This window comes from Podarcis melisellensis (genome assembly GCF_964234715.1).
Source record: "Podarcis melisellensis genome assembly, chromosome: 3".
Taxonomy (NCBI): Eukaryota; Metazoa; Chordata; class Lepidosauria; order Squamata; family Lacertidae; genus Podarcis; species Podarcis melisellensis.
Window position 1 is genome coordinate 100,221,704 of NC_138530.1, and position 16,330 is coordinate 100,238,033.

The window sequence follows — 16,330 nt, forward strand, 5'->3', positions numbered from 1 at the left end:
AAGGTGTGGGTAGTGCATACCCTTGAGGACCCCCAGAAAAAGCACTGGATTAAAGCAACTCAAGGATAACTATACCGCAAGAATGCAGAATGCTGGTTATCATGATGCTAAAAGCAATATAGAGCAAGTAGAACCATAAGAATTTATAAAATCTGACAGTGATTCTGGAGCAGTATTTCATTTTAATTAGCCAAATTATATAAATGTGTGTTTCACAGGACCCTAATATATACATACATTCCTAATATACATATACAAGTATTGCAAGATAAGCTTAGCCGACACGGAATTTTGCTCAGTTTCTGCACCATGAGAAATGCATGGTGACCACAAATTCCATAAAAGCACTAGCTACCTTTAAAACTGCAAAAGCCCTGAAGACATATTATGTAATACATTGTTCTTCAGCAAAGCACAGCATCAAATACAAGGAACCGCCTCGGAGGTCCATGCAAAATATGATTCCCACTAAAAATACAATATTGCTTTTCAAAACTGGTTATATAGGAACACAATCCCCACCCACCCATTTTATCCTCCTCGCAACAAATCCCAGTCAGGTAGGTTAAGTTGAAAGTTACTACAAAAATCTCTGTGGAGAGGATACTTGAATTGACAATGCATAAATAAACGTATTGCTTGTATAGTATACTGCATATCAAACCTAATAAGAATGTACCACTGGACAAGTTACTGGAGCTATATGTTGTTCTTGTATTTACATGAAAAGCCATAAAAATTATTTGGGTTTAAAAAAAAAAGTTTTTGGCCCAGGATAATCCAGTGATCTTAGTGGATCAGAAGGGAGGGTACCCCAAGACTCCCAGCTCCCACAATCCATCATTCTAACCACTACACCACATCATAGACAGAAGGACAATAAAGCCTATTCCTTTTTATTGTTTGTTTAATCCAGGGTTTCCCAAACTTGGGTCTCCAGCTGCTTTTGGACTACAATTCCCATCATCCCCAACCACTGGTCCCGCTAGCCAGGGATGATGGGAGTTGTAGTCCAACAACAGCTCGAAACCTATGTTTAGGAAACTCTGGTTAATCTACACTTCACAGAAAAAACGGCAATGAATAATTTCCACTATCTGCCATGTTGATTGTCCATGCTCAGAAACAAAAAAAATGTTCCATTCATTTTTTTAAAAAAATCCCCAACCCCAAACACAGCTAAGAAAGTGAAAATGACGGCAGGATCAGAACGACTCTGTCTCATTCCCGTTGGCCAGTATTAACTTCCCTTGTTCTACTGACTCAGTAGTTCTGTGTGCCATATTAACAGCTGTCCATGCTAGCTCTTCAGGATGAGAGACAGATTGATGCACCAGGAGATACTTAATCGCACCAGTAATTATTCACATGTTATCACCTCTGTGACTTATTTCCAATCACACATAGATACATTTCACGCTGTGATATATTTTTCACACATAGGCTGCCCCGATGGAAAGAGCATAAGGGACAGCTGCCAGGTCCACAGCTAGAGAGGCCGTCTGTCTTCTGGCAGGGTTCCTGTACACTGAAACAGCTGCACAGACAGGCAGAAGTCCAGCAGGTACAGTTTTACCCGGCAAGGAGACATAGTGAAAGGGGAATCGACAGCCACTGAACTGTGCCTCGCATGCTGCTGTTCAAGCCCCCCTGACAACGTTGCAACCTTATCCGCAGCTCGCCCCCAGTATCTCAAATGTTACAGCAGCATCAGGGCTGATTGCTTAACACTGTCTTTCGCACTTACAATGTCTGATACAGTATCCAGGTCTAAAATAGAACTTGGATGTGATGTGGTTAATCAAACCAAACACAGTTGGTGCAGGGCTGGCCCCAGACATTTTGCTGCCCGGGATGTAATGGCATGTGCTGCTTCTCTCCTCGCCCCCCCCCCCGCCAGCTCGAGGGGCACAGCACCAAAGGCTTGCCAAGTCATTTGGCACCAGTGGTAGAAAATCCCACATTTCAGGAGTAAAAACACAACTCTTTTATTCATCCATTCATTCATTTGTTTATTCAATTTCTATCCTACCCTTCCTCCTGAAAGAGCCCAGAGTCACAAATATATTGATGATGATGATGATGATGATGATAACAGTTATCCCAGAGTGCACAGGAAGGCTGTACTTTAGCCATCAAATGCCTGGGTAAACAAGAATCTTTTTTAATTTCTCCTGAAAGTCAATAATGAGACACATGTCACCAGAGAAGACACTCCACAAATGGAGAACTGCCACTGAAAAGGCTGTGTTACAGGTCAATGCCTGCCAGGGAGCTGCCGGTAGTGCAAGCGTCCAAGATGGTTGATGCTGGGGGTTCAGCGTTATGTAGGTTCCAAGCTATTTAGGGCTTTGTATACTAGTACTAACGCTCTGAATTGGACCTCATTGGCAGCCAGTGCAGCTTTCAGGACTGGTGACACAGGTTCCACTGGGCTGCCCCACATATCATCTGCAAGAGCTGCAGCCTCTGGGCCCTCTTCAAGGGCAGCCCTACATATAGCCAGTAGCCAAGATGGGAGCTCACCAGAGCATGAGCAACTGAGCTATCACAGTAGCTGGAGAATCAGCTTAAGTTAGGCATAAGCACTCCTAGTTACAGAAGTCACTTGAGACCCTACTGACAAGTTGGAATCCGGAAGTACTCCCAGAAGTACTTGTTTCTTCAGTGGCGAGCTGCGAACCCACCCGCAGCGCTTCTGCCTTATTGGGATTCAGCCGTAATTAATTGGCCCCGATCCAGCCCTTCACTGCTTCCAGACACCTGTGGAACACCTTCATAGTCCCTCCTGATTGTGATGGAATGGAGATAAAGCTTTGTGTCATCAGCACATGGGTGACACTGTGTTCCAAATCCCCAGGTGACAGCTCCCAACGGTTTCATGTAGATTTTAAATAGCTCAGGAGACAGAACAGACACTTGTGAGACATCAGAATCCCAAAGCCACTGAGCCGAACAACAATCTCTGATTACTACTTTCTGGTAGCAATCCTATGGGTAGCAGCAGAATTACAGTGATACGTTACCTCCAGTTTCCACCTGCTTGGGTTGCTTGGTGTCAAAAACCACTGAGATGTCAAGGAAAACTAACAGGTTCACACTACCCTGTTTTACTCCATTTGAAGGTCATTTATAAGGGTGACTAAGGCTGATTCAGCATCCAAACCGGAAAGGATCTTGATAATACACTTCTTCCAGGCACACCTGCAGAACTAAAGTCGGGAGATTCTCCAACTCCTCACCAGATTACTTCAGACAGCTTAGTCAGGGAGGTGGTTGGGCAGTAGGGAGGACAGTATACCAACAAGACTTGCCTCCCAACACCAAGTATAAACCCTCCCATCCAGTTCCCAGATGGACTGACCTCCTGGTGGGAATGATAAAGCTTTTATGGGTCACTGCCCAGTTGTCTCCACATCTCTCTAACCTTGACTGAATCTGTACCTTCATGACACCTAAAATGAGCTGCCTTAGTGGCCGCTCCACTCTACCTCATGGTAGGGTTTGGCCCTATGAGAAAAACTTCAGCCTTCACCTTCCATAGAAGACAACTAGACCTAATCTTCACCAAAGAAATTAGTTTCTTGGTAGTTGATTCAGGCACAATCATGCTTATAGTTGCAGAAGCTCAATAACATGGCTCAATCCCACATATATACATCCAGGGCTGGCTCAAGACCACAAAATGCTTCCCTCCACCAGGGAAGAAAGAGTGAGTGATGATCTACATCAGGAACAAGGTGATAATAAAAATCTACACTGAGAAAGATGTCGGAATAAGGATCTACTTTAGGTACGAGAAGTGGGGGAAGGCCTACTTTGGGGGGAAAGGGTGGGAGAAGACCAGGAGTGCCTCCTATTCACCACTTGTATAGAGCAAGTAGAACCATAAGAATTTATAAAATCTGCCAGTGATTCTGGAGCAATATTTCATTTTAATTAACCAAATTACAGTGGTACCTCGCGTTACATACGCTTCAGGGGCCGCTCTAGAGGCAGCATTGATGGGTGGGGGGTACCAAGGAAGAGGCAGATCTGGCCTCCAGGAAGTGTATCACAGCTGTCGCTGACACTGTAGCAGTGGTGGCAGCCGTGGGCGGGGCCTTCCTTGGAGGCTGGATCTGCTGCCACTGCGAATCCTGCCACCCATGGTGATGACCTCACCTTCCCTCATGGGTGGGGTCAGCTCTGCATGCGTCTCAAGGCAATTTACAAGCATACCATATAACCAGTGTGCCTGTAAATTGGTTTACAGTAAATAAATTTACTGGTTATATGGCAATTTACAAGCATACCATATAACCAGAGAGCCAGTGTGGTGTAGTGGTTAAGAGCAGTAGTCTCGTAATCTGGGTAACCGGGTTCGCATCTCCGCTCCTCCACATGCAGCCGCTGGGTGACCTTGGGCCAGTCACACTTCTTTGAAGTCTCTCAGCCCCACTCACCTCACAGAGTGTTTGTTGTGGGGGAGGAAGGAAAAGGAGAATGTTAGCCGCTTTGAGACTCCTTAAAAGGGAGTGAAAGGCGGGATATCAAATCCAAATCCAAATCCAACCAGTTTAGAAACAGTACAAAAGACAACTGAAGAGAGGTTGGAAAAACAGTTCAAAATGAACACCTAAGGCAGAGCCCTTTTCATCCAGCTGGAAAAGCTTGTCAAAACAAAAATGTCTTCAACTATTTCCGGAAGATACGGTGAATGGATGCCTGTCATATCTTATTAGGGATGCTGCTCCACATGGTTTATCATGCTGCATATTTCCCCACCTTCCTACCCTATTATTGGTGGGAGGGGAAATTATTGCTGAGACAGGGAAAGTTTTGCTACACTGTGATGAGGGAGAGGAAGCCTGAGACACAGTTGCTGCTCGGAATATTCAGAAAATACTTGGTTAGAATCAGAAGACATTTATGGAGTGAAAGACATACTCATCTGTACTTAATGCAGTGCAGAAATAACTTACATTATTTCAGGAATACAGAACAGGAACTGGAGGAAAAGAAACAACAAGGAAAAGAAACCCACAACAACAGCAGCCAGTGAACAATCAATGAGCACTCTCACTTACAAAATATTGCCAGAGTTGTCTATTTTGAACAAAATCAATTTAGCCCAAGGTGCCTTTCCATAATGAACCGTTCACAGACAGTGGTCTGCAATTACTTTCTTTTTTGGTGGCACAATCAATAAACAGTAACGTTTTCTAATAAAGTTGCCTTCCTTACAATTCCTAATTGGTTGCAATTGATGAGCAATTTTCCCCCATTAAAGTCAATGTCTATGCTTGGTGGCTCCTTTTTTTCCAATCTTAAGTGCACCGTCCCATTTCCACGTCAGCTTGCAGCAATCCTTTTTAAACTCTGGACAAAAATATATACAGACTGGGGTGTAACAGGGTAGGGCATACTTATGTGCGCTCCACCAATGCACACAGGGTCTGGGAACAGAACCCCCACGCAAAATGGTAGCCGCCTGTATGTATTTTGATGTACGTTTCTCCCACACATTTTTGTATGCAATTTTGCCTCGTAAATACATTTTTGCACAGAATTTTTAACAACACTTATTTTTGCACAGTATCAAGTAATATATGCTTTTGTGTGTGTGTGCACCCTTTCCTCTCAAATAAAGATTTGGCATTTTTAATGTTTGGCTGGTTAGCTGCATTGCAAAATTCAGGAAAAAATGTGAATTCCTGTCACACTCCCATGGGTGCCAGGAGATATAAGTCTTTCACCAAAGCATTCACTAAGGATACCATTGAGGGGGTGCAGTGTAGTGCAGTGCAAAGAAACTGGGGACAAACACAAGGTTCAAAACATGATCCAGAAACAACCCTTCCAAGATCAGTTAACACAGGGTGTCCCAGCACCATGTAGCTCAGCAATCATAGAAGACTAGGTTTAGGAACGAAGAGCCTTTCCTCCAGCAATTGGATGGCTCAAGAGGGAGACCTTTAATACTACAGTCTCCTAAACTACATCTTAACCTCAGCAGCTGACAATGAAGCAGTTTGGGGGATTATTTACTCACAGGGAGACACCCGCACTCACAACCCAAGGTCCATAGATGTATGCTATGTTGCTACTCTTTGTCTCAAATCTTTTGGTTTGGGCATTCTCGAGAACTGTGGAGGGTGACTCCACCTCTTCCTCTGCTCATCGGCAGGTCTCCCCACCACCAGGAGGCCCCTCAAGGAGACCCTTAGCACTGTTTCCAAGGGACCCTGCCTGCTCCTCAACACCCTTGACCTGTGTGGAGTCTGAGCCATCCTTTCATGACTCGGTGTCTGGTACCAAGTCAGTGCCAGGCTTGGCAATTTCACAGCAGCAATTCCATTCTTATGTGGGTTCAGGGACTACAATTTAGGTGGGCTTAAATGGAATGCATTTCCACTTCATCCCTACTCAGAAGTTCTGCTGCGCCTATGTGTCTTACTATGGAGTTATGTGTGTTTACAGCCAAAGGGTTTTTGAAAAGCACACACTCCATCACCATCAACACAGTTTCCTGTATTGGACTTTACGATTAAAATCCTAATCCTAGATACCTAAACATGAAAGAAGAAAAAGGTTATTTATCCAGAAGATTTCTGTGAACTCAAGTATGCTGAATAAACACAGCAAGCTGCTGAATACAAAGGTCACTGGATTAACATGGCAGCAGATTAAAAAAAAATCAAGTTGAGTTTTACTTATCCAAGTAATTGTTCACCTGTCAAAGTGTGAGTCACAAAAGAAGTGGTAAAGAGCACCATGGAACTGAACAAATTCACCCATGCTGCCACATTTCTATAAAGATGTTCAGAGTAATGTGGCTTAAATATGTGGTTAATAATAAATTGGTATCTCTGCATTTTGGGTTGGTTTCCCTGTCCCACTTTAAGGAAATTCTAGGATGCTAGCCATGTAGCCTGAAGTCTTCTAGTCTGCTCCTTCTTTCCATTACCAGAATGGTGATAAATATATCATCATAGTCATCTCAAGGGAGAGTTATTTTTTGCCACTTCTTGCAAGTTTCTGCCAGTTATTGCAATTATATTAATGGCCACAGCAGCCAAGTTTAGCTTGCTTTACAGTGGTTCTCAGAATCAAGAAAAAAGCCGGCTAAAGAAGGATTATAGGATCATAGTACAAGAGTTGGGTCTTTGTATAACTCCATCAGTAATGACATCTCAGCATCACACACATACTATTCTCCAGTTATGTCAGAAGCAAGGCATCTCCTCCCAGATCATCAGGACTTCTGCTGCATGGAGACAGCACTCAGATACCTTTTTGGAGAGCAGTTCTTACTCTTTACTGACTCTGAATGAACCCAGTAAATACAACAATAATCTATGGATCATTTCTACATCCTGATTTCATTCTGTGCTGAGTCAGTGATTTTGGGTAATAAGAACAAACAGTTAAAGGCACACAATATAAAAATGGAGGGGGGCTCACCTACTTTAAAAAACCCAATTTCATTAAGAACCTAACAACTCGAGGTTGTTAAAAAGAAGAAGCAATTCTTAAAAATACTCCTCTTTATGTCAGTATTTGTCAAACGTGAGATATGGTTTGCAGTGGCTTTACATGACAGAATTCCTGTTCTTCTCTTAGTGACATGGTAATTTTCAGTTGTCTCACAAGGACACACTTGCAGAATTGGGCTTCAGAACTGAGCAAACTTCACCACCATCGTATTGTCTTCTGCCAAGTAATGTTCCACAAGATCTTTCTCCGAAGCAACTGTCTGGGGGTGGGGTGCTTTTCTCTGTGTGCCACATTATAACAGCAGAAACCCCCCCCCCAATCATCTGGATCTACCTGCGGTTTTGAATTTTGCACCTTTTCCCCAAAAAACCACTGGCGTACATTCAGCACAATGCAGCTTCCTGTTTCCTGCCATTGCAACAATCACAGTTCACAACCACACATGCAGAGCTTCCCCCGGGCACGCAAGGCTTGCGGATAGCTTCCTGGAGCCTGGAGAGCGAGAGGTGTCGGTGCGCACCGACGCCTCTCGCTCTCCAGGCTTCAGCGAAAGCCTGCATTCGCCCCATAGGATGCACACACATTTCCCCTTCATTTTTGGAGGGGGAAAAGTGTGTCCTATAGGGCGAAAAATACGGTAACATGACACTCCACTTCTTCATGCTGATTTTCTTTTAACATTCTGCTTCTTCGGACTGCCTCAACCACACCCCAGATTCTTGGGTTCTACCCTTTTTAATGCTGGGATCTGCCCTGTAGCCTATGGTCATTTGAAAGAGAGTCCCATATTTCAGGTTGGGATTACAGGTGAGTCCCAGCTCTTAGTAAGCTGAAGACCACTGCACCCGAACACTGATAGGCTTTCTAGCTGCTCTCCACAAATAACATCATAAGTGTTCAGTATGTACTGAGCAGTAGAGGAAAGGGTAAAAAACAGCAAGGCAGGAGTGGAGTCATTTGTGCTGTACTGAAGAAATCAATCTTCTGCTTTGCTTTCTGTAGTGATGACAACATGAATAGCTAGACTACAACCTCTGGTCCTTTTTATGAAATGGGTGGGGAGAGGGAGAGAAAAGCTAGAAGGGTCAGGGTACTTCTTTTAGTTAAATAACCTGAGCAACAATTATCCAAATTCATGTAAATCAATAGCATTTTGGATAACCTGAATGCCGTTATACAAAGATGTAGGACATCACGAATCAGTATGGAGAAATGAATATGGTTGGACTGCAAACGGAAAATAACAATCTGAAAACACAAAATAGTCTATTCATAATGGAACTTACCTGTATAATGGACCACACATGTCTGGCCTTTCTTTGGAAATGTCCTTCCTGTTTAAAAACATGAACAAACGCATACGTTATGCTGTTGAACATCCTTTTAGAAAAGTGGATGTTTAAAAAGAGTCAAAGCAGAATAAACTCATTCATATCGAAATCTACATTAAATACAAGATAAAATGGAAATTGAATAATTTGGGTTTTCTGTGTTAAAAACACCGACCAGTGTAAGGGAAAAAAAGGTGCAGAGGCAGAGATGGTGTCATGTAGTGTGGATGACATTGTAATCACATACCTGTAGCTTATGCTGGTCTCACCCTCCCACAGAGTGGCTTATATGTGCCATTTGGAAAGCAGGGGGAACAGATTTCAATTTTCAGTGACCATCAATTTAGACAATACAATTGGGATCATTCCTTTACTACTGACCCTATGAAGCCTCAGACATGGGACAGTCTAAAATAAATAGTGTGGTTTTTTAACTAAATGACAACCATGCCTAAAGAAGGCCCACAAATATGATTTCAAAGAGCAGTGACCAAAAGCTTGATTTCGGCCCCAGCTTCTAGTTTGCTTCATCACAGGACCATTTTCAACAAAGTTATTAGTGACACAGGGAGGCAAACGGCACTAGAATGTGCCTCATACTGGGATCATGATGCCTTCCACTTTGCCCTTTTGCTGAGCATCTGGTCCACAGGGGATACACTTACTTTGTAAGTAGGAAATGAGACAGCTTAGTTTTGATCGGCTACCTTGAGAATGAAAGAGCAGCCCTGCTCATTCAGACCAAAGACCTAGAATAATAGAATTTTAGAGTTGGAAGGAGACCTGAGAGTCATCTAGTCCCCTGCAATGTAGGAATATTTTGCCCAACGTAGGACTGGAAGATATTTCAAAAAGTTCCAAAGTTGTTGAGCAAAAATAAATAAATTGGAGCTATTTTTTCAGGTAAATCATCAGCAATGACACTGCCGACATGACTTGCCATGCGTCCGGATTTCCCCGGACATTTTTAGCGATTTCTGCAACAGACACTGTTTCCGAATGTGGTATTCCGGCTATGTCCAGGAAATTCCAGAGGTATGGCAACCCTACTTGAATCCACAATCCTGAGATTAAGAGTCTCATGCTCTACTGACTGAGCTATCTAGTCAAGCATCCTTTTCCCATGGTGGCCAATCAGATGTCCCAGGGAAGCCCACAGGCAAGACAAAAGGGCACTTATTCACCTGCCAAAATCTGTAGACTATTGTCCACAATAATTGTATTCACCAGTCAGGGGCTGTAAATCTGGTGAAACTGAAGAGTTATGGCTGGCTGAACACGCTGTACCATTTTAGAGTGAGCAGAGCATTTGAGGTTTTACAGGATTCTTCCTCTGTGCTGTGAGCTGGGCTAAATTGCCATCGTTCTATTGTATGTTCTCAAACCAAGCTGCACCCACGACGAAGACTTCTTCAAAGTCAATGTCTGGCTAATGGCTAAGTGGCACACATTTCCTTCATGGCAAAAAGCTATCTCCACATGTTACTGTCAGCCACAAACCCCTGCTAATTCCCATTCACTGATCACCCCCACCCCGTTACAACAGGAGTTCTTTGCTTTGCTAGCTCTGCAGTTGCAGCAGTGGTCTGTTCAATAAGAGCCTTCTCCAGGTTTTCACAGAGGAGCAAGCCTGAAGCCTTGTCTCTCTCCTGAATGGAGAGGCTCACATTTTAAACAGGGAAGTACAGCGTACTATAATTTGCTCTTGTTACTAAATTACTTCACTGCGCTTGGATTTATGCAGCTGTCAGCAAATGCCATTTAAATATCCCTAATCGCTTGTGGCTGCCGATGCTGCTGCCAAAGAAGCAGAAGACTGCAGCCCACCGATCCACAGAGCCCTCTGGGCATTTTCCCTCATTATATTGCTCAGGACAGGCACCCTCCACCATATTCTAAGCCAGGGAGTCTCAAGTTTCCCCCCACCTGACAGCAGGAAAACACCGCTCCCATCCCCCACCATATATATATGTATGTATATTTGCATTTAGCATTTTTTCACGCATTTTGCATTTTAAAATTCCTGTTCCAAACATCCTGTAGGTTCCACTTTCTCCGATCCTCCCTGATTCAACCTCCTGAGACAGCCAGAGAAAGAGACAGTCACCTACCCATTCAGCCCTCTGACCTCAAATATCCCTCTGAAATGATAGGAAATCCGATCCCTTCGTCAGCCGCAGATGAGCTGAAATATACTTTACAAGCTTGGCAAGGTGGACAAGAGTGATGGCCAAGGCAGGAGAGAGCCAAAGAACCACAGGGTACTGACCAGGGTGTGGAGAGCAGGAGGACGCGCTGCACCTCAAATAAGGTACCCAGAAACCCTGAACACGCACCTGCATTGCACTGAGCTGGCCCTCAACAGCTCCGTCGGTGGAGCCTGAAGCTCTTAAATCTCAGAGTCGTGGGTTCGAGTCCCATGGTGGGCAAAAGATTCCTGCATTGCAGGGGGCTGGACTAAGATGATCGTTGGGGTCCCTTCCAACTGGACAATTCCAGAACCGACGTTGCTCCACCGTTACCAGGAGCACCCCTACTTGGTACCATTCCCTGGCCAAAAAAACTCCCCTTCCAGTTCATTCATCGCCTTCTCCCAACCAAATCTCTCCTCTTCTGAGCAGCCAGAGGCTTCACCACCACCACCCTCCTTTCCCCCATAGGCACCCAGCTCCGCCTGCAGCTGCTTTGCCCTGCCGCCCCTCTCTTCCCCGCGCCCCTCAGCCCGAACCCGCGGCGAGGGGGGCACCGCACCGTCTCCCGGCGTGATGGTCTCCACTTCCACCCCCATGGCCGCCGTGCTCCCGACGCGGCGCGCTCCCGCTTGGCAACCTGCTCCCCGCACCACGCGCCGCCGTCCTCCTCGGCAGGTCCCGGCTTAGCGAGACCCTCCAGCCGGCGCATAGCTCCCCGCCCCTCTCCGCAGCTGACGGACAAGCGCCTCCGGAGCTGCCCATCAGCCCACCCGGCCAATGGGAAAGTGGGGAGGGGGGCTGCAGGCGCCGCCGTCGCCCAATCCCCCCGCGAGGTGGCGGAGGGGAAGGCAGGGCGAAAAGCCTCCCGTGGGGAGGAGCTGGGCGGCGGAGTAAGAGGGCGGGGGACCGCGCTGCAAAAAGATAAGACAGGCAGGCAGGGCGCGCAGCTTGCGGAATGAATGCAGTCCTGTTTCCTGGCGGGAAGCAGGCGCTGCTCCTTTGGCAGCGCAGAGCCCGGCTTGCCAAACGCGGGCGTGGAAACGGCTCGGCATTTTAGGTGGAGATTGGGTGGCCATATGTTATGCGAGATCCCTGCATTGCAGGGGGTAGGGCTAGATGATCCTCGGGATCCCTTCCAACTCCGTGAGCCTATGATTCCAATCTAGGGCTTTTATGCACTTTTAAAAAACTTTACTTTGCTCCGTTCCATGCTGAGTATCAAGCCCCGTTTCAGAGGCAGAGCGCTAAGGTGCGAAGCTGCTCCTGTACAAGGCTGGTTCTACTCAAGGGCCCCATCTCCCGATATGAACCAATCCAGACCCTGCGATCTTCCTCGTGTGCTTCCTCCACAAGAGTTCTGGAGTGGTAAAACAAGAATTGCCATTTTCTGCAGTGCCCCCCCTCCCCTGTGAAATGCTCTCTCCAAGGAGGCTCACCTGACACCTACATTAAATATATTTAGGCGCCAGGTGAAAACATTTCTTGCTTTTGTTTTATTATGTATTTTGTGTTTCCATTCTCTATTTTTATGTTGTGGACTGCCCTGTGATCTTTGGATGAAGGGCGCTATACAAATTTAAAAAATAAATAAAAATACCACAGAGTAAGGATCCAGGCCTACCAAACAGAATTCAAAAAAGCTGCAAGCGCGAGACTCATTTCCACAGAAACCCTCTCTGCAGTCCTGCCTGCAGCCTCAGGAAATAAAGCAACAAGGACCCTGCAGCTATCATTATAGTGGACAAGAATAGAAATGAACATGTAGAAAGCAAGGGTGTGTTGTTGTTGATGTTGTTTTTAATAATAAGGCACCATTGCTCAGCAGTAAAGGCGGCAGCTTTGACTGCAGAAGGTCCCTGGGAAAGATCCTTCCAGTTGCAGAACTTGGGGTCTAAATTTCAGCAGCGCCCCCCACACACTCAATTCTAAAGCATAGTTTGCGTCTCTGGCGGAGTCCCCAAGGCTTCATGCCCAGTGCAATTGAATCAGTTGCATTCCCCTACAACTGCCTCTAATCCTCTGCCTAAGGCCCAAAGAGCATGCTTGGTGAGGAAAAGCCTTAGCTCAGCGGTGGAGCATTTGTTTTGCATGCAGAAGGTACCAGGTTCAATCTCCAAGGGCATCTCCAGGTAGGGCTGGGAGAGGCTTCCGGTCTGAAGCCCTCATGAGTCACTGCCAATCAGTATAGCGCCAAATTGGAACAAATGGCAACAAATTGCTGTTTGTTCCGATTTAGCACTAAAGAGCAGGTTTTCTGGGGGAAAGCAGTGGGGGAAAGGCAAAGCAACTCAAACAGACCCATACCTAGAAAGCACAGGAGTGGAAAACTGCTCAGATCCATGCTTTCTAGGCACAGGGCAAGCAGAAGTGCAGATGAGCCCTAAGTGTAAAGCAGTTTCCTAAGAAACTGAGAAAGGAGCTTTGCTGGAGCAAAACCAGGGTTCATTTAGTCCTGCATCCCAAAGCAGCTAACCACAAGTGTCGTGGAATTTGGGTAAGGGATGTAGCTTGGATGCATTTCACAATCCTTGTTTGAAGTATTGGTGCACACTATTCATGATTTCTTTTTTTAAAAGAGGAGGCTATCAATGGCTGATAATCCTAAATGCAATATACTGCCTCCATGATCAGATGTACTGCACCTCTAGATGCCATTTGCTGGGGGACAACAGCTAGACAGAGCATCTGACTGGCTATTAAGGAAAACAGGATACTGAATCTCAGGTCTTTGGTCTGATCCAGCTACACTTTTTGTATGCGCTTATGTTCTCTAACCAAAGGTTTTTCAAGATTAGAATTGCCATATATATAAGAAAGCAAAATGCACATAATCCTATGGCAATATCAGGCTTCATACAATTCCTAAGCACAATAGGACTATGACAACTGTATAATGCAAGTGACATATATAATAAGTGACTGAGATTTCTGCCTTCACTATTTACAAAAAAATTAATGCTGGAAATTTTCCCAACCCTTCTCTTGCTAGTTTAATTTAATTTTCATTAAATCAATTAAAGAAACAGCCCATAAAATCACTTTGTTTTATTCTTATTTCTTTTAAATCACTTTCCAGGATGATTTACTTTAATATATACTGTTTACTTGCAAAAAAAGGTTGGGAAACAAATACTTTCATTCCTCCATCCAAGTCTCTCCCCCCCCCCCCATTAAGTAATTCAGTACTGTAAGGTTTTGAGGTCCTCTCGGGGTCTGCCCCTGGCACTCTTAAGTGGTAGAAAGCTTTGAGACAGATCCAGCCCAATACATTTTGCTGCCGGGGTGAAGGACAAGATGACAGCTCACTCCCTTGCCCTTCCATGTACTGAAGCCCGCTAGACTGGCATTTTAATATTCCTTCTGCCCTGGTGATAGGACAGTATCTATCACTACATGAGGGCAGCAGGCTAGCTTAGGGGCTGGAGAGCAGGTCACATAGCACAAATAGCTATGTTCTTCACCTCACTGTTGCCGCCTGCCCATCCCCACCTGCCACTTGAGGCAGATGCTTCACTCTACCCAATGGTAGAGTGCTTTAAGAGACAGTGCAAGGAAGGAGATTAGATAGGATGGAAGCCCTCCATTCCTCCAGGAGCTGTTGGCTCCACACATGCAGAATGAACTGGCATGGGAGCAGTTTTTGACAAGCAATCCCCCTCTCCCTTATTTAGATGATGTAGCTCTTTATGGGGAACTGACTTCAGCCACCACGCCCGCTGGCAGACCAACTCTGTATTACAAAGATTTCTGCAAATGTGGCATGAGGAATGAGATCATTACCTCACTCTTACTTACCATCCTAGGCTGCCCATCTGCGGCCACATTGTCCTTTCTTTTATCAGATCAAAATGATCAGACAACAGCAAAGGTTGCCAGGTTTATCGAGGGTGCAATGAGATTAAGGGCCACTATCTGAACAATAATCTTGGTCATTTTATTGCCCTTTTTACCCATTGTTGTATTTTTAATTGTATATATTGCTTGTTTTATGTTGCTATGGCTGTTGGCTAATGCGAATAAAGTTTATCTATCTATCAAATGTGGCATGAAGGCTGGCAACATCAACTCTATGATGCCTGTAGACAGTCAGGTCATATATCCATAGCAGTGATCAGAGGAGGAATGACCACTGGGAGGAGCTTCATCCACCCCAGCTGCAACAAAGCATGTCTCCCCTGTATCGGTCTGTACAGCCACAGAAGGCCCTGTAACCTTTCAAGTTTGACTTTGCCCTCAAGGCGCACTATGCCAACAAGTTATGTAGAGGACTACAGCACCATATGCCTTCCTTAATGTCTGAATCAACTTACAAGCACTGAGTCATTTATTGGTGCATTTGGATTTCTTTCAGCATGTCCAGTCTGTGACAGACAGACAGACAGACAGACACACACACACACACACACACACACACACACCCTCCAAGGGTAAAAATGCTGAGAAAAGAATTTGGATGTGAGAATGTTCTCTCAAGTATTGCATTGCAATATGTAACCTTCTACAAAGTGATATACTTTTGATGGCCCACAATGCACAGACATACACACACAAAGTATTGTGCAGGAAGTAGGGTGCCTGAACAAAATGTGTCTGCTTTCAAGTTCTTTTTGTAACTTCACAAAGAGATCAAGGCCAAGCTATGGAAATCATTGTAATAGCCCTTGATAAAAAGGAAAGCGTCCAGCTTAATTTACAAGTCAAGGCTGTAGTCTGATACATGATTTACTGACAAGCAGCCCAATGTATAGGTAGTATTAAATTTGAAGTCGCAACAAGGTTTATGAGATCTGAGCCCAGCTTAGCCAGGGGAACCATTGTGAATTGGAGGAAACCTGCCCCCCCCCCTTTCAGGTCATCGGTGTATGCCACAAGTAACTAAAACCATTCAAGTATTTTGGGAACAAGGAACTTTTGCAGACATGTCTGTTAAAAGGCTGCTTTAATTGTGCCTGTGAAACTGTCAGAGGCGCCATCTGGTGGCTGCTTTTACTTTTGTGATTTGATGTACTGCTCCAGCCAAAGATACAGAATTGATGTACAAGCCATAATGGGATCTCGGATGAAGTGCATTTCATTTGGAATTCCTTCTGCTCTGTTGTGGGAAAGAACAGCCTAATTGCTGCACTGGGTGCCTTTTGTGTCAGTTAGTGGTTACTTTCAGCTCTATGATTCTATGAATCTACTATTCTAAATAAGGTCAGCAAGATGGGAGGCAGTTGAGACAAGGGAGTAAAGTAAAACATGGACAACATGCACTGCTTTGAGCTGGCTTCTGCAATATCTTATTCACAGCAAGAAAGAAATTCATTGCAAAGCCTTGCATCTACA

At 45.0% G+C, this 16,330-nt stretch overlaps 1 protein-coding gene across 6 annotated transcripts in view; it reads right to left on the reverse strand.

Annotated features, from left to right (window-relative positions):
* The window catches only part of FKBP1B (FKBP prolyl isomerase 1B), a 51,379-nt gene that overhangs the window by 14,087 nt on the left and 20,962 nt on the right, over positions 1–16,330 (reverse strand). For 4 of the 6 annotated variants that reach the window (XM_081906685.1, XM_081906688.1, XM_081906686.1 and 1 more), the window contains exon 3: positions 8,766–8,813. The exons of 1 other annotated variant lie outside the window; for it this stretch is intronic. Coding sequence is in view for 1 of the 5 variants with exons in the window: in XM_081906684.1 (XP_081762810.1) it covers positions 8,766–8,813; positions 11,562–11,598 (85 nt within the window). In the remaining 4 variants the exon portion in view is untranslated. Of the gene's footprint in view, positions 1–8,765; positions 8,814–11,561; positions 11,720–16,330 lie in introns of those variants that run through there. One more of the 6 variants, XM_081906684.1, reaches the window with a different exon arrangement.